Consider the following 19563-nt stretch of genomic DNA (forward strand, 5'->3'; position numbering starts at 1 on the left):
AGGTTCTGGGTCTGTAGAGATCAGGGATGCTTGTTCTAGGGTCTGTTTAGATGAGAGGTTCTGGGTCTGTAGAGATCAGGGATGCTTGTTCTAGGGTCTGTGTAGATGAGAGGTTCCGGGTCTATAGAGATCAGGGATGCTTGTTCCAGGGTCTGTGTAGATGAGAGGTTCCGGGTCTGTAGGGATCAGGGATGCTTGTTCTAGGGTCTGTGTAGATGAGAGGTTCCGGGTCTGTAGAGATCAGGGATGCTTGTTCTAGGTTCTGTTTAGATGAGAGGTTCCGGGTCTGTAGGGATCAGGGATGCTTGTTTTAGGCTCTGTTTAGATGAGAGGTTCCGGGTCTGTAGAGATCAGGGATGCTTGTTCTGGAGCCGTTTATATAAGAGGTTCTGTGTCTGTAGAGATCAGGGATGCTTGTTCTAGGTTCTGTTTAGATGAGAGGTTCCGGGTCTGTAGGGATCAGGGATGCTTGTTTTAGGCTCTGTTTAGATGAGAGGTTCCGGGTCTGTAGAGATCAGGGATGCTTGTTCTGGAGCCGTTTATATAAGAGTTTCTGTGTCTGTAGAGACCAGGGATGCTTGTTTTAGGCTCTGTTTAGATGAGAGGTTCAGGGTCTGTAGAGATGAGAGGTTGTGGGTTTGGGATCTATATCTGTAGGGTTATGATGTGGAGATAATAGAGATCTGAGTCTGCATAGATGACGAAGGTCTGTGGTTTGAAGAGATGCCAGTATTATTGAGGTCTGTGGAGACTGTAGATGATCTGGAGTTTGTATAGATGAAAGATGTCAGGTCTGGGGTCTGTATGTATAACAGTATAGATAGATGTGTGTGATTGGGATGTACTGGCTGGGTTTCGTATAGATGAAGGGTTTAAGCTGGGGTCTGAGTAGATAGGGGGGTATGATTTGGGTCTTTTATAGATGAGAGGTGCCTGGTCTGGGGTCTATATAGATAAGAGGTGCTTAGTCAGACATACGTATTGACAGGACTATGATGTAAAGTTCATCTGTATGATGATTGTCTGGCCTGGGGACGCTGAAATTATTATGTAGTGTTCTGAAGGGTGTCATACGTACTACTTGTTATTGAAATGCTGCAGGTTGATGCCATGTGTCCTGTATAACAGGCAGAACATAGAGAAAGAAATGTTCCCGTTTCCAGAATCTTCCTGACGTCCTTCCTGGAAAGTTGGCACATATGGGATCGCTTGCTTTTGAAATCACTTGTTTTGTAACGCCATCCTTTTATTTCAAGTCATACGCATTAAAGTCTTGTAATTCTTTTCCTAATCTGTCTTGTAATGTAAACCACGTAACATTTGTCAGTGAGGAGATCTCTTTCTTGGCACCGGGGGAGCCATTTTGCTTGAGCATTAAACCTTCGCTTTGCACTTCATAGTAATGTGTACGATTACATGCCCTGGCTAGACGGCCTGACCTAGCTTTATTGACCCCTATTTAGTGAGGCACCTTCTAACTTCCTAGTTGGTGGGTGGACAGATAGCGCGGTCTGATCATGTCTGCCGCGTTGTCACGGATTACTGTGGTCGCGCTCTCCCCACCCTGAACTTGCAGCCAATTTTTTGTATCTTGCTTGTGACCCTGCGAAGCTCTGAGTAGCAGCTGCTCTCACGATCAGTTGACCTGGTAAGATGAGCCTCTCTTGAACTGCAGTGGGCGTCTGCGCTGGTCGTTTGCCTTACAGTGCGATGAGATGAGAGTCCCTTAAATAGATGGGAAGGCAGAGCTATAAAAAGGGGGGTTTTGTGTGCCGCCGCTCTATGTGTGGAATTGGCCATCAGTATTCGGATCCATGTTACAGAGTTGACGATCCCTAAAAGTGGCTCGGGAATTCACCCCCAATTTGTGGGAGAGGAGATAAACCTGATTCTGCTCAAGTGGAAATAACTTAACTAACAGCGCTGGCGCTAAGTTCACCCACCGCTGCCCCCGATCACGGCATCCTCAAAAAGATGAGGTACTACTCTTCTTACAGGACTTCGCGGAGCCTGAGGTCGGCACGGACGGTGCGTTTTCCAAATGACGTTCTTTTTCTGGATCATATCCGACAGGGTGACCTGGAGCAAGTTGGGAGATTTATACGGGCTCGAAAAGTGACGTTGGATACCATCTACCTAACAGGTGAGGGTATGACATCTCATCAAATTTAGACAAAAAGATCTCAAGTGAAATGCAAGTTCTTGAGTGAGCAAGGAAATGGCGCAGCCATATGTAAAAATAGCCAGAGATGTTACCACCAGGGCTCTCCTTCTCCTGGGACCTGTCCAGTCTTGGGCATATTTGCCAGGGCCTCTCCACCAATGAAATCCCTGACATATGTGACACTTGTTTATTTGCTGTCGTCAAGTTGCTGCAAAGAAACTTTACATGGAAGCTTATTCAAAGTTCTTTAGCCTATTTCAGTCCAACAAGTCCAACAAACTTGCAACAAACATGGAGATGGATTCACACCCTATTTCAATGCCATATATACTCCTACTTTACGATTGAAATCTTATATCATTTTGCTACACATCAGCTTCCTGTGTGCACACCCTGATAAAATGTAACTTTTAACTTTATGCAAGTGAACTTTTCAGTACACCAGGGATAGAGCAGCGCCTGTTTGTCAGCCTATTTTCTTCTTTTACACCTTCTTTCTGCGAGGGATTGAGTGAAAGTGGTGAAACTGGGTGGTAACATCATAGATAGAAGACAACAGGTGCTTCAGCAGATGTGGCCCCGCCCCTGGTGCACTGAAAATTTAATTTACATAAAGATAAACATAGCACTTTTATTAAATCACAGAGAAACTAAAAATAGTCTCGAAACAGACACAATACCGACTGTGGGTTGATTTAGATGCTTGTAGACTCCTTTTAAGGTGTCCCACTAATTTGTTTCTTTTGTAAGGAAACTACTGCCAGGAATCTACCTACTTAGTAGGACCTGGATGGTGGATAAGCCAAATATCCTTCATCCCTATACAGTTTTAACTATTTTCTAAAATGTTGCCTATGTTTTAAAACTTTATTTCATTTATATGCTAATTACTTCAGGGCGTGGAGTATCTTCTGTGACCACCGAGGCTAAGGCTACTCTACGGGCCGAGTAGCCTCTACGAGCCGCCCCCCCCCTCCTAGGTCCATGTCTCCTCTGGACATGGCAGCACGGTCCACACAGGCGTAGTGCCTACCAGCACTCAGTGAGAGTGGCACAGGACCAGAGGCTTCTGCGCATGCACAAAGCATCAGGAGCCGCTTCTTGTACTCTACGTACACTGTGTTTTAGTAGTCTGAAACAAACCTTCTGGGAAAGTGTCTCAAGTTATATGATAGCAAAAAGGATAGGAAGTTGTTGGGGAACAATGTGCAACTGAAACTGAGACCCAAACCCCCTTACTTATAGATGGTCAGAGTAGGGGTTCTTCTTTAAGACTACCAAAGCGAAAGAAGAAGGGACTAGGACCTGGAAGAACATCCCCAGAAATATTAATATGTAGGGGGATTATTTTTACCATGTATTATGCATTTATCTAGAAATTATTATCATTAAAGGGTACCTGTCAATAGTAATTGGTCTAATAAACCACTACTAGTATATTGTAAAACAGAGTAACACCTTCTAGTTTTTGTGTCTATCATGATCCAGATTCTAGAAAATCAACTTTGAAGTAAGATGTCAATTGGTTGCACAAAGTCAAGAAGACGGAGAGTTTAACACTGAAGTCAAGGTGTGGAGCTCTGAACGCCTCCTCCTCTGTGTGTGACATCATGCATCAGACTTCAGGAGATCTGGTTAGTGATGTCTCTGAATAAAGGGCCATCAATTACAGGGAAGGGGTTTTCTGAGGAAGAGAGAGCTTGACATCAGTGTTAAAATCTCCGCCTCCTTGACTTTAAACGACCAATTTACATCTCACTTCAAAGTTGATTTTCTGGATGATGCCACCACACTGGTTCATGGAAGAAAAATGATCTGGAAGGTGTTCAGCTGCTTGACAACATGTCAATTCCTGCTGACAGGTTCCCTTTAACTATATAGGGCTGTTTAATGGATAATGCTGATTAGTAATTATTGTAATGTTGTATGCCCCAAAGTTTTATAAATGCAAAAGGATACAAATTTATGGACGAATCTTCTTTCAGGTATGGGTGCTCTGCATGAAGCAGTCCTCTCTGGGAATCTGGATTGTGTAAAGCTCCTAATAAAATATGGAGCAGACATAGAACAGAGGGATGAAAACGGCTGGACCCCCTTGCACATGGCATGTAGTGATGCACATCCGCACATTGCAAGGTAAGGTCAAACCATGCGACTCTACAATGATATTGTATGTATTATACATTTTCTATTTTTATGCTCTGCTAAACCAGTGATAGTAACTGCAGGGGATTTGATTGTCCAGTTGCGGATTCTCTATCCCATTACCTAAATGACCTGCTTATGAGGGTGCGTTTACACTAGTGATGGGCTCTTCTTAGTGAGCTGGCTCATTAGGCTCCGCTCACTAAGAAGAGCCGGCTCCTGAACGGCTCCCTGTTACATGTATAAGGCCAGTTAATCACCCCACACCACTCCACTTTTAACCTGATAGTATCGCGTTAAAGGGGGCATGGTGAGCCACTTAGGGGCGGGGTTAAGTGAGCCAGCTCGTTCGCGAACAACACATCACTAGTTCACACGCTGTGTTAATCAAATTGCGTTTATACTACAAAAACATTACATTAACATAGCACTTGAAACATGTTAACGCAATGTGTGAACACTCCCTGAAATGTGACAACCAATGGAAATAGAAATAATAGAGGGTAGTCTGGGACATGGACTGCCAGTGGTGGAGTACAGAAGAGGAGCTTTAAAGCCATCTTGAAATGTTGAAAAGTGATAGGATCATTCATTTATTTTCAGCATTAATATCACTGACCTATTGGCAAGTTAGACCCTATATTGTAGAAAGGGGCTAACTTGTTGGACAATCCCTTTAATGGGACCTGTTGGCCATCTAATGTGCATGGGAGTATTTCTGACTTCTTGGGCACAATAGGTTTTTACAAAAGATTTTAGACAGGTATCTAGGGACACAAGGAATAGCTCTCCGCAGGGCCGGCGTAAGCACTGGGCATAGCTGGGCAAGTGCTGGGGTCTAGAGCTGCTGGGGGTCCCCACATAACGGGGCTGTATCTAATGAATCCGTAGGGAGTGAGGGTGGATTTATATAAAATAGCCATGAGGGGACTGTTCGGGATGATAAACTAGGGAATATTTTAGGGAACAGGAGACTGTTTTAGGTTCTGTATTTTTAATACCACCATGTGAAATCACTGCAAAGGGGCCCACTGAGGCTCTGTCACCCAGGGGTCTACTGAAACCTGGAGCCGACCCTGGCTCTCAGCACAATCTGTGCCACCAAAATGGGGCTTTCAAGTTTAATGATACTAATAAATATCAAATCAGAAGGAAATACAAGATATTTGGGTGTCAGGATCAACACTGAGACTGGATCCAGAACAGCAGCTCCATTTTCATTGTGTAATAGAGATAATTCTTACCCATAATTCTACTTTATTGTTCACCACAAATGTGTAATGGCTTCCTTCGGTGGTCACATCACTATGACACAATGGGGCAGATTTACTTACCTGGTCCTGTCACGATCCCGCGGGTGCGTTGTCCCACAAGGATTCGGAGCTGCCGCGATTCACTAGGATCGTGCGCCAGAGTTCCTGCATCCGTCGCTTCCCCGCCGAGGTCCGCCGGAGTTCATCTTCTTCTTCTCGGTGCTTGTAAATGTGTGACTTGCCACACAATTCTAATTGTTAAATCTTGCGTCTTGTCCGAATCCGTCGGGTTGTCCGACGGCCCGTCCCCCGATTTATGTGGCATGCAAGCCGGAGCCGATGCGCCAAAATCCGATCGCATGCGCCGAAATCCCGGGGCAATTTGGTGCCAAACGGAAATCGTCGGGAAACCTGACCAAAATGCGCTCCATGGACCCTTAGTAAATGAGCCCCAATTTATGACCTCCTTGTCCCTGGCATACTACAATGTACTGTATATATGTATTACAGGGTCAATGTAAAAAATGTGACATATGACATATGACAGGGTCAGGGGGCAATCATAACAGAGGTCGTAGGTTTATATACTTTATTATATGATAGGATTTGAGCAGCTCAATAACAATAACTGGTTACTAGGGGCGCACTGCATAAGGACATTGTGGTTGCTAGGAAGCACATTCCTAGTAACCAGTATGTCAGACCAGATCCGGCTTTTCAGGATAGAGCAGGATTTTCTCTATACATAGCACTTAGGAAAACGACTTAGTAACAGTCAAGAGAGAAAACTGTATAAATAGTCCATAGCAACCAATCACAGCACAGCTTTTATTTTTCAGAAACAGGATATAAAATGAAAGCTATGCTATGACTGGTTGGACAGCAAGGATAGTTTTTCATGTAGAAAGAATAATAGATGCCCCTAATCCTATCTAAGGGTGATGCCCCACATGGCGTTTTGGACCCGTTTTTGGTCTGTTTTTAAGCAGTCCGTCCAAAAATGCATTCGTTTTTCACCAGTTTTAATTAAGATAATTGGTAAAACCTGTCAAAACGCTTGCATTTTTTAATGGACTGCTTAAAAACGGACCAAGAACGGATTCAATAAGCCATTTGTGGCATCACCCTAAGACTGCCAGATTACAAAGATGGGGGAGATTTATCAGAAGTGTCTGAGGTAAAACTGTTCTAGTTACTCATGGAAACCAATCAGAGCTCAGCTTTCATTTTATAAACAGCTGTGGGAAAATGAAAGCTGAACTGTGATTGGTTGGCATGGGTAACTAGAACAGTTCTGATCTCAGGCACTTTTGATAAATCTCCACCATTGTTTCTAAGGCTGCATGCACACTACCGTATGGGGGAAGTAGGGGTATGTGAGTCCCCCATAGACAGCAATGGGCGCACAGAGCGATATAGACATGTCCTATCTTTCCCCATGGTGCAGCCCATACGCCGTGCATTTCAATGGAGAGGTTACCCCTCCTCCTCTCCATGGCGCCGGATTTATGCCATACATCAAACGTGCGGGCATACGTTTGTGTGCATGCAGCCTAAGAAGTAAATCAGGTGGTGTCCCTGGTGAAAATAGGCCATTTGTATAAAGCGTGGCATGTCATAGAGGACCTTTCAAGTCACCTACTACAACTCCTTGCATCCTTTAACTGGCATTGTTCTATCATTTCTGGCAAATTTGGATTTTTTTTCTATCATTCTCTCTACTGTCAGATGGGCGGAGCTAGGCTGTCTGCTCCAATCCAGGACCACCCATCAGGCAGTACAGGGCTAAATTTGCGTGGTATCAGTAAACAATGGGGCTTATTTACTAAGGGTCCGTAGATCGCATTTCCGTCGGACTTCCCGACGTTTTTTGGGATTTACGTCGCTGTTACAGGTATTTAGCAGGGGATTGTGTCACACGCGATCGGTTTTTGGCTCAGCTGTGCTGGCTTTCATGTGACAGAAATCGGTGGGCGAGCTGTCGGATGATCTGACTGATTCAGAATGAGCGCAGGATTTAAACATTTGAATTGTGTTGCAAGAACAAGCACTTACATGCACCAGGAAGAAGAAGGTGAACTCCACGGACCTGAGCGGGGAAGCGACACATGCAGGATATCGGGCGCACGCTGTTAGTGAATCGCGGTACAGTGCATTAAGGTCGGACAATGCACATCAGAGAAAGCGCCAGGACAGGTAAGTAAATGTGCCCCAATATTCTAATTAGTCTTAGAATTAGATGGGTGGTCCTGGAGGCAGAAAAGACAACCAGGCTCCGCCCAACTGACAATCAAAAGCCAAAAGTATTGACAATCATTTTTTCAAAAACCGTGGGAACTAGAGAGAAAATTCCAACTACCGGTACGTGGAAATCACTGGTGGATGGAGATGTGGAAGGTTCTCTGTAATATGAAGTCTTTCTTACATAATAATATTAACAAGGAGTTTTACCAGGACCGAACTAAAATAGTTATAATCTCTTATATTTGGTTATAAACTTATATTTTATAAGTTTTATACGGAGGGATTAATTACAATCCGTTGCCAGCTGGAAGGACACCTTCATTTTCAGCAGGAGGATAGAGCATGTGTTGGTCACGTCCTCTAACACTCCGCATCACATGATGGTCTTCTGCTGAAGACGAGTCGTAGTTTTAAGATTAGGTTATGCATACCTTTCCTCTTCTTAAACTGCTGGGCAGTATTCCTCCCTGTTCCTTCTCCAAGTACATAATAGTTATTGGTCATAGTGCGCCACCTAGTGGACACTGCATGTATAAACATAGCTCATTGGAAGATATATTTAAAGGGGTTGTCCACTTTAAGCATAATGCGTGGTATTGTTTTTCTTTTTTTAATAAAAAGTTATACAATTGTTCAAAGTACTTTAGGTATAAATAACAAGGCCTGTAAGTCACATTACTCTGAACTGGGACAATAAAAAAGAGAACGTTAGGAAGGTTCCCCGAAGAAATCAATGGCAATTTGAGGAGAGACCCAGTAGGGAAGGTGAATGAAGCAATGGAGGGCACCAGGGATTTAGATGATTTGTGCCTAATGTATAGTCAAATTCTGTTTTCTAAGTGGTTAAGGTGACCATACATTAGGTTTATCTCAACTGAACCTATTGAACTGTCTGACTATCTAATGTGTATAGCAGCCCCCAACCCTACCCCCAATGTCACAGAAAGGAAGGATCAGGGATGTGGGAGAGCAAAATGGCCAATCTATTGTTCTCATAAGCTTCCATCATCATGTGAAAAGGAATCAAGAGGCCGCAGACTAAATGAGCATTAGACCAATCGCTGTTTAAAGTATACAGTCAGACTAAGGCCTCTTCTTCATTCACGAGTGTGATGCGATGAACTCGCATCACACTCGCAACGCGTACTGCTCGGATCACATGGCCCGAACGCTGCAAACCGGAACTGAACTCAGCCCACTCAATTAGTTATTGTATGAAATATCCTTTCTAAAATTCTCTACTTTATGTGAAATCTCAGCTATTTACTGAGATTTTACTAAAAAAAATCTCCTTCAAAGGCATATGCAAATGAGCAGAGAAGAGATAAGTCACTTCTAATGCGTGGAAGAGTAGCGTAACTTCAGATGTCCATTTCTTCGGTTATATAGCACCTAGAAACATGCTGCTGATGTCAAGTTAAAGATCTAAAGAATCAGAGATGCAGATAGTTAAAGGACATCTACCACCAGGATGAAGGATTGTAAGCCAAGCACACTGACATACTGGTGTGTGACCCCTCTGGCAGGATCTGCTCCTCCTTAAGCTTCTTATGCCCTGGTTTTTTCAAAAAAAGGCTTTAAAAATTATGCAAATGAGCCTAAGGAGCTCTGGGTTCCATAGGTGTTAAGGGAGCCTGGGCATAAGAAGCTTAAAGAAGAACAGATCCGGCCAGAGGGGGCACACACCAGTATGTCAATGTGCTTGGTTTACAATCCTTCATCCTGGTGGTAGATTTCCTTTAAAGGAAATCTACCATCAAAATCCATCATGATAAACCAGGGACACTAACTAACCGTGACTGTGGTCATATTCCTATATTTGTTATTCATGCCCTCCTTTCTTCTAAAATCAACTTTTAAAATGATGCTTCTGAGCCAGAAGGGCTCCTGCGGTGTTATTAGAGCCCCTCTATGCTGCAGTTTCACAGGTTGTTACATGTGTGCTGAAACTTCCTCTGCTGCAGTAAGATTACAGCAAAAGGGGGGGTTCAACATTGTTACAGCATGGAGGTGCACTGGTAATGCCCCCAGAGCCCTTCTGGCTCATTAGCACAGTTATAAAAGTTGATTTTAGAAGGAGAAGGCCATGGATAACAAATATAAGGAAATGACCAAAGTCATATGCCTGGATCTATGAGTAAGTGTCCCTGGTTTATTATGATGGATTTTGATGGTAGATTTCAAGACAAAGGTGGCATTTGGATTTTATCTGCAGCTCACATTCTGACTGATCTCTTTAAAGGAAACCTACCATTTGATTTGATGCATTATGAAGCAGACATACCTTGAGAATGCTGTAGCTACACTGATGCAGGATCATATCTTGGTTAATCCCTGAGCTGAGTGGTTTTGCTGATATAACAATTATAACATTCAACTTTGGGAAAGCTGGATCAGCATGTCTGGCAAGTTAAACACATTACACACGGGAGCTTGGAATTACAAATGGCTGCTAAATAAAACATGACTAGTCAAGCACTAATCAACCTGAGCTGAATGACTCATACACAGCAGCTGGAGGATGGTGCAGCAATTGATTATTCTGTCTGGCAGGAAGAAAACTGCAGGAGATGATGAGAGAGAAACTCTCCTGCTATGAGAACCAGGAAAGCAAGCGCTGAAGCAGCCATAGAATCCACAGAGCTTCATTATCATAATGTTACTTCTGTTTTATCAGCAAAAACACTCAGCACGGGGATTAACCAAGATATGATCATGCATCAGTGTAGCTACAGCATTCTCAAGGTATGTATGCTTCATAATGCATCAAATCAAATGGTAGGTTTCCTTTAACTTCCCGCAGCCCCATTTTGAAAGATGTGATTCTTATTTCTAATATGACACCATGAAGCATGTTTCTAGGTGCTGTAGACCAAGATAAATACATTCGCAGTGATGCCCTGTCTTCCAGCATGGAAAAAATGACACATCTTAGGTAAAAAGTGACTCTTCTCCACTCATGTGCATTAGACATTGGAGATTTTTTCATAGGAAAATGGTTATAGAGTAACTGTAAAGGTTTTTTGTTTTTCATAAATCAATAGCTCTTGGGATGTAAAACAACTTTGCCTATTATCTTTATACCTATATGCAGTAGATTCCTTGCTATAACCCTCAGATTACTTCAGTGCTGCTATGGCTGCCTCCTCTCCATGTGCTGATAAGCCCTGAAATCCGTGAGAGAAACAAAGTGTAAACAAACTACGGATTCATGGGAAGGGAGGAGCTGTTGCTCCCTGCTTACAGAGGAGGAGGCCATGTAACAGTGAATGCAGCAGAGCTGAATGTGTATGCAGATGTCTCCTGCACAGAATAGTGAGATCCAAGATCTCCCCTGTTCTTTATCAGTTCTCCATCCCAGTCTGTGATTCTACAGAACTTTATCTGTCTATTTCTGCTCTTCTCACTGCTCCCCTCCCTGTCAGACAGTATTAGCTCTGTCCAGATAAGCTATTAACCCTTACTGCTCACCCAGCACAGGCTATAGACTGCATGTAACTGGTTTACTTATGATTTCTACCACTTGTTCCCTGCTCCTCCATGTGATGGAAGCTGCAAGGCTGTCACCATATACATCCTGTATGTACTGTACATGTCCCCTGCTCCTCCACGTGATAGGAGCTGCCAGGCTATCACCATATACATCCTGTATGTGCACTGTACATGTCCCCTGCACCTCCATGTGTTGGAAACTTCCAGGCTGTCACCATATACATCCTTGTGTGATTTACTTGTGGGAAACTAAATAAATTTAAAGCTAAATTACTTTGAGAGAGAACACAAGGCATCATAGGATCTGTGGGCTAGCTAACTGGCCTCAGCTTGAGGGCATAGACTGACAGACATTAGTCTCTGCCCACTTCACCTCTAGTGAGAAAGATTTTTGTCAAACACTTTCAGAACAGAAAATGCCATAACTTTGGAAAGAAAAGGGTGAGCAGCACAAAGTAGGCCTCGTTCTGCTTGTTTTCAAAGGGGGAATCACAAATAATAATTTGGTAAAATCACTATAGCTTTACAGATACGCTTTAAGTATTTTCATAAAAGAGGGAATTTTATGAAGGACATTTCGTACCGTACCTGAGAGGGTTGTTAGTCTAGTGGTGTAAAAGCTGGTGACAGGTTTCCTTGCACCAAAGGACCTTGTCCCAGTTCTGATCACAATGACAGTGATTAGACCCTTTAAAGAGCTGAAGCTGACCTTATTTATTTAATCAAATGTACCCATGGACAATGTATAAGGTTGTTGTCAACTATGGATGTCAAAGAGTTGGTAAAAAGTAGTCTTCTACAATGAGACTACCAATGAGATCACTGATCACAGAATACCTTCATTTCAAGAAAGGGTCGCCTATATGCTATAATCCCTTTAAAGAGGTTCTCTGCTTAAATATATAGTACAGAGGTATGGTTAATGTAGGATTGACAGTCATGGTATAACTCCTGCCATCCTCATTGCCCTTGATCTGCCCTCTGTGCAGTGGCAAATCTGCCCTGAGCTGAGTAATCTGAGAGTCTAGGGATGTGCCTGAAAACCCATTAACATGTTATGGTTGTAAAGTGGCGTCTCCCTAACAACCTGGAAAGAGTCCGCTGATCCGCTCATTTGGACTGGCACTGTGCTGGCAGCGAAGAGGACAAGCCACTTGGCGGCACGCGTGCCAAGTCATTTCACTCAGTTTGCAGTATTAGCACGCTCTATTTTAGGTCCAAGTTAGATTTAGTTCATTCCCGCTGCATCTGAAGCCATTGAAGAACTTCTTGTAAAGACCTAAAAGGGGCCCAGCATCAGGAAAAGGGCCAATTCACACCTCAGTTATTACATCAGTTTTTTGTATCAGTCAATATCATCCAGAATGAGGTGGAACACACAGGAAAGACGCAAGTCCTCCAAAGTACATAGAGGACAACTCAGGGGCGTAACTTGAGGGGGTGCAGAGGTTGCGGTCGCACCCGGGCACAAGAGGTTTAGGGGGCCCTTATGGTGTCACTTTCCCATATGAGAAGCCTATTACATACATTATAGTCGGGGGCCCGGCACAGACTTCGCACTGGGGCCCATCAGCTTCTAGTTACGCCACTGGGACAACTTATCATGAAGCAGGTATCTTACCTCAGGTTTTTGGAGCTTAACCACAGCCCTATGTTTGTCCTGCACCTATAGAGGACTGGAGTACATTTTGCCTAAATTTGCTAATTTTTTTTTAACACATTTGGATTCAATTCAATGAGAAATCTGGACTAAGTTGTCCAAAGTAAATAAGAATGGAGTAGGTTGGCTCACTTCTCCAGAACTCCTTCCCCCAAATTGCAAAATTCAACAAAATCACATTTTAGAGACAACAAAAAAAAGATTTATATATCCTCCTCCATTGTCATGGTGTAGCCTTCACTCCTGGTTTGTGGCTCCGTCAATTAGCGAGAATGGGACCCCCCGTTATGGTGATTGCATGGGTTCCAATGGTTGGACCACCACTGATCAGATTTTTTTCCCCCTTTCCTTTCAAATTTTTAGAAAGGGGGTTGAATAGGTAACAAAACAAAAACTAGCAATATTCCTCCTGGAGTCCTCACCTTCCCAGGTACAGTGCTACTTTCTACTTCTTGGTCTTTTTCGAAATGTTAGGTCTAAGTGTTTTTGACCCAGGAGAGCAGCAGGTAACCCAGAAAGTATTGGATTGGTGACTGAAAAAATACCAACCAATTATAAAAACACCACCATTCAAAAAGTTGTGCTAACAGTGTCCTTCTGTCTCCACCCAGGTACCTACTCTCACTCGGAGCGGAAAAGGATGTTGTGAACAGCGAGGGAGAAAAGCCATGCGAACTGATAGACTCTGACTGCGAGGAGCTGGTGCAGCTCTTCTCCACAAAAGACGGCGACTGACGAACCGTTGAACTGTACGCTGGTCCCAGCAGGGTGGCCATTTTTATACCTTTGCTGCTCCTTTGAGGTGGGAGAACGTGGACTACAGAGATTTCTTCTGGTGCTCTCATCTTCCCAATCCATCTCATGGCTGAGGAGTTTCATGTCCAGCTACAGTCACACAAATACTGGAACGGACAGGACAGTGACAGAGCAACGCTAATCTTTACCTTCCAATTGGAAAGCCCCTTGGGATTCCCTGGAAGCAGGGCGGCCATGTGTGGACTTTACTCTTATATGGAAGAGGCTTGAAAATGGGACTGATGACATCACTCTTCCTTGTGTACAGGGCTGTGTATGTTTGTGTACTAAAGTGTCTTGGAATGTACATAATTTATACGTATATATATATAATCGGATGTTTAGATCAGTCTTCATATTAGGTCCCTTTCACACGATCGGGCCCTGGCGTAGCATATGTTAGTGTAAAAGAAAGCCTTAAATGAAAAGGATTGTACAGAACATCTCAAGAAAGGTCGGCCAGACTATCGGAGGGGTTGTGCCATTAAATACATTGATCCCCATACATGTGTCGGATCACTGTGACCCCCAGAAAGCTAAGTCTCCTGAAATGACTCACACTGAATTTGAGTCTTCAATGTCCAACAACTATCTTCTTTCAGTCCTTCCGTCTTACAATGACCAGACTCTATCCTGTTGATAAGTGGCTATTATTGTACAATCATAGTTACCTTATATGCTCGAGTATAAGCCTAGTTTTTCAACACAAAATTTGTGCTCATAAACCCTAACTCGGCTTATACTCGAGTCAACTAAAAAATAAAGTCAAAACTCAACTTTCTGACATCATCTGACATCATAGGTCCTCTTCTGTCTGAGACAGTCTGAGACAGAAGAGGACCTATGGGGGACGTCGGAAAGATGAGTACAGTGTTATTTTTTTTCCTACTACAGGGGCTGGGCAGGCTGTATGCTAAAGGGGCTGGGCAGGCTGTATGCTACAGGGGCTGGGCAGGCTGTATGCTAAAGGGGCTGGCAGACTATATACTGGGAGGCTGTAACCAATGCATTTCCCACCCTCGGCTTATACTCGAGTCAATAGGTTTTCTCAGTTTTTTGTGTTGAAATTAGGGGTTTCGGCTTATACTCGGGTCGGCTTATACTCGAGTATATACGGTATATAGAAATTGGGGGGGGGGGGAGAACCAGTGATATAATCGCAAATTCATGCGCAGTGCAATTAAAATAGCGAATACGCTGCCTCCCCAGCATGTGGGGGCATAGTGGGATGTGGCGGCCGCTGCAGGGAGCAGGCACGCTCACAGCCCTTAGTGGAAATTCTGTGCCTCCATTATACACACTATCCAATCTTTATATAGGAACTACATGTAAAAGTGCTCCTTATAATCCCTGGTGGTCTACAGTGATTAAGGTTACATGTATACCTGTCGCTGTAAAGTTTTGAAGATTTTATATTGTTGCATTCCGGGTGACCCCGCTGATCACTAAGGCTGTAGGGTTTACATTGTGTTTTGAAATGTAAAACAATAGCCGAGGAGAGGAGAGTTGCTTAATTACATTGCTGTTAACAATAGCGTTCACAAAACACAATGCTAAAAAAGAAAAATCAATTGTGTGCTAAACTTTAGTTAACAAACTCAAATGTTCATTCCCATGTAATTAGGCAAATCTCCTCTGCTCAATTGTTGTATTGCAAAACGCACTGTAAGCGCCACATGTGAACACAGCCTGAATGCAGCTACTGGGCCCCTCCATTTCTGATGAAATGAAAAGACCTTGGAGAGAGTAGCAAAGCTTACAAATCTAAGGATCTCACCCCCCAGACCTCCCGACAGATCAAAATTTTTACAAATTTAGGGAAAGGTCACATGACAGAATCTTGACACACATTTTGGTAAAATAACATTTTCATCCCATATTTGTGAATAGGGTTTTTGCAACGGCATGCAGAAGCATTAATTTTAGGTGCTCTAATACTCTCGGTGCTCAGGGGAATATCTCTATATAAGGGTGCGGTCACACGTTGTGTTTACCGCATGCGTTTAAAAACGCATTGGAATAGCTGAAGAGTGATTTGCCTATTTAAACAGCTGTTAACACTTGTGTTTACAATACACAAATGTTAACACATGCGTTAACACATGAGTTAACAAATGCATACGTTAACAATACATTAACAGCTGCGTTTTGCAAACACACGTGTTAACCGCTGTTTAATTAGGCAAATCACTCTTCAGCTATTCCAATGCGTTTTTAAACGCATGCGGTAAACGCAACGTGTGACCGCACAATAACACACACAAAACAAAAAAACACGGCTTAAATGTGCATCTTCCAAAGACTAGGATCAGCTGCAGCAGACTCTGCAGCAGACTTGGCTAATCCAGTGTCTTGTATAGCACCAGTAAAGTGGATGAGAAATTACCAAAATATCATTCTGCAGCAGGATAGGTTATTGGTGGGGCCCATGCACTGATCAGCTGTTCGGTGCAGGGAGAGAGGAACAACTGTGGCACCAGGGCGTAACTAGGAGAGGCATCTGCATAGAGCCCCCCTTCCCCTTGAAAAATATATACATATCTGTACAATCACACACATACACATTTTATGTACACTATATACATTTATACACATATACATACAGTATATACACACACATAGGGGGAGATTTATCATAAGTATCTTAGAGCTGAACTGTTCTAATTTTTTTCCACAGCTGTTTATAAGATTAAAGCTGAGCTCTGATTGGTTTCCATGGGCAAGTAGAAGACTTTTACCTTGATGGTAAACTTGATGATACAGTATATTCACATCAAATACACACACATATATTATATACATCATATTATTACACATACAGTGTATATACACCATATATGCACCGGTATATACATACAGTACAGTACCAAATCACATACACAAAGATACAGCATATGCACATGAACATACAGTATACACACACACACATACAGCATATATAAACATCTATAAATGTATACACTCAAACACAGTATGTATATACTCACTGGGGCACATGTATCATAAGTCTGGCTTTGTCCGGTTGTTTTTTGGGGACTTTTCTTGACCTTCCTGCTGGTTTTTCCTTACTGATTAATGTGGCGTCTGGTCTGCAGTCAATTTGCGACTTTTTTAAGCAAAAGTCTCCAAAAGTCGCAAACAGTTCCCCAGCTAATTTCTAAACCTGTTGAGGGGCAGATGTAGATTTGTGCAAAGAATTGCGACTCTTTTTAAAAAGTTCAAACTTTGACATCTGAATTTAGGTGATAACTCAGGGAACATTGCAGAAAACTAGATAACGGCGAACATTGAAGGGAGACTGTTTTAGGCGCATAAAAAAGTCGCAAATGAGCACAAACACCATAAAAAGTCACGCAAGCCAAAAGTTTGTTACATGTGCCCCACAATCTGCAGTCTTCTTATTCCGGGGTCCAGCAGCTACTGACCACATGGGGAAGTCCTGCCGTTCTGCTGTCCCTTACACTGCACATGTAAGCTGTGGAAGATGTGCACTAGTATACACATATACTGTAGCATAATAGGTGTATAATGCCACACATCCTACATTCCTCAGTGTGTCAGGTCGGGTGCCGGGCCCCCTAACAATATGGGCCCCAAAGTAGCTGCTATGGCTGCTACTTCTGTAGTTACACCCCTGCATGACTCCTATTCTGAATTCATACGAGTTATTCTCTGTGCCACCAAACAGCTGATTGGTGCATGGGCTCGGTGTCCCCCTGCCCCTCAACTATTGATGGTATAAATACTAATTTCTGTCCGCCCCCTTTAAGGACACGGTACTATACCACGTCTTGGAGAAGAGGATGGAGTTCAATAACAATGTGAAGCTGAAGTAACTCATCAGATGGTGTCTGAGGCTTCCGTTTTCCTACAGTTTATGTCTTTTTGCTTATTTTGTAAAGTACGGCACATAGTTCTAATGTGTTGTTTTATAGCCAGAATTTGCAAGGAATTACCCAAAACCTGGAAAAAAAAATCTGTTTGGTTACAAATATATCATTTTTATTTTAATAAAAGTGCTTTTGTGTGCATCCTGTGTTGTGACACTACATATGATTATGTTAGTAGAAAGTGGCTTTAGCGACCTGAGCCAGGAAGCTGCTGCCAAGCCGGATAAAATTAATGGATGTATCAAGAGGGAAATAGATGCTCATGATACAGATATAGTTTAGCACATATAATAGTGTATAAGATTTTGGGCATACAACATGCGGAGGGGAAAGGGACTAAGGCAGTGATGGCAAACCTTTTGGGGACAGAGTGCCGAAACTTCAAGCAAAAGCCACATATTTTTGACAAAGTGCCAAATGCCAATTTAAAGTAACAGGTTTCAAACATATTGGCATCCTGAGGACACCAATGCAGTAGAAAGAAGAAGAAATTCTGATTATTATTGTAGTTTCCCTCCAAGGTCCTTTAACAGGATCAATCACAGGTCTGGAGAAGAGTCTACAATGATTATACAGCAATGTCAAAAGCTCCTTGCTCCTCCTGCACTTCTAGTCACTTTAAAATAGCGCTGAATGTGGCATGTACTGTGCTGCCTGTGACTGCAGGAGAAGGTATTGAGTCCTAAATGGTGACCTGGGTGCCCACAGAGAGGGCTCCAAGTGCCACCTCTGGCACCCGTGCCATAGGTTCGCCACCTCTGGACTAAGGTAATAGAAGAAATGGGTGATTAAATTTGGGATTATTCCATTTGGAAACAAAATTGAAATTTACGGGTAAGTAATAACAATCATAATTACAACGTACAAATACTTGAATAGACAGTAAAGAGATCTTTATACACCTAGGGCTGTAACCATGACAATGGGGCATCCTTTACACCATTTAAGGTTGGATTTGATGGAAAAGTGACTTAATTTATCAACTATTATATCTGTGGTTACAGTTTAGCTCAAGAACTATGAACATTATCTTCCGAGATCAAAACCTCCTACTCAGTTCTGTAGGACTTCCTCTGTGCTGTCCCCATACTCTAGAATGATCTTCTTTGGTGAACCAGACTCACTGCAATGAATTTCCTAAAAATAATTTCTAGTGTTGCTTATCACATCACTGCTCTTATTTTTTGCCATGCTACCTCTTCCCTGCTTTAAGGGAAACTGTCTCGATACCCCTACTTTTTCTTCTACTCTGGTTTGCAGTCAATCCCATGAGGCCTCAGCATGGCATCACATTACTGTCTGGGCCAGACTGAACTCAACTGACTTTTATACGTATGATCACCCTTTGGGGTGTTGACAGGGTAGGAATCAGCGACCAAAAGTAATCTAGGTCTGTAAAGACACCTGTTACTTATTCAAATCAGTAAATGTAGTCCTCTGCCAACTCTAATACCGTCTCTCATGCCCAGAACCTGTTCAGACCAGGCTAAGCTCAACTCAATTTGATATGCTGCATCACTCTCGTTATGAGGTCTGTATCCCAAAGTTATTTAACCCTCTATAACCATTAATTATTCAAATGATTAATAAGTGGCATTCTGCCCAGTGAAATGCCAGTTCTTATGCCCAGAACCTGTTCGGGCTTAACTTGATGCCAACCTTTCACGTGATCACAGTGTGAGATCCGTGACTGAAATTATTATTATAAGTAGACTTCTGCCTACTTTTATACTCATAATTGTTGTAAACCGTGCTTAAAGGGAGCCTGTCATCAAAAACGAGCACAGTGTACTGCTCACCACCTAGCAACCGGCCGTAGTACGCAACGCAGGTGCGAAGAAGTGCTCTGTCCTCCCATCTCATTGCGCATGACAGAAATCTGGAACTCACCACACAAGAGCAAGCAAAGCATAAGGCAAG

General features: G+C 42.9%; 1 protein-coding gene across 1 annotated transcript; it reads left to right on the top strand.

Moving 5' to 3' along the window:
• The first annotated feature begins 1769 nt into the window (after nt 1–1769).
• Nucleotides 1770–17784, top strand: PPP1R27 (protein phosphatase 1 regulatory subunit 27). The gene is made up of 3 exons (XM_072112248.1): nt 1770–2143; nt 4150–4300; nt 13570–17784. The coding sequence occupies exons 1-3, from the start codon at nt 1975–1977 to the stop codon at nt 13691–13693; spliced, it is 444 nt and encodes a 147-aa protein (XP_071968349.1). The 5' UTR covers nt 1770–1974; the 3' UTR covers nt 13694–17784.
• Nucleotides 17785–19563: the final 1779 nt, after the last annotated feature.

The sequence above is a fragment of the Engystomops pustulosus genome, chromosome 6 (genome assembly GCF_040894005.1).
Source record: "Engystomops pustulosus chromosome 6, aEngPut4.maternal, whole genome shotgun sequence".
Taxonomy (NCBI): Eukaryota; Metazoa; Chordata; class Amphibia; order Anura; family Leptodactylidae; genus Engystomops; species Engystomops pustulosus.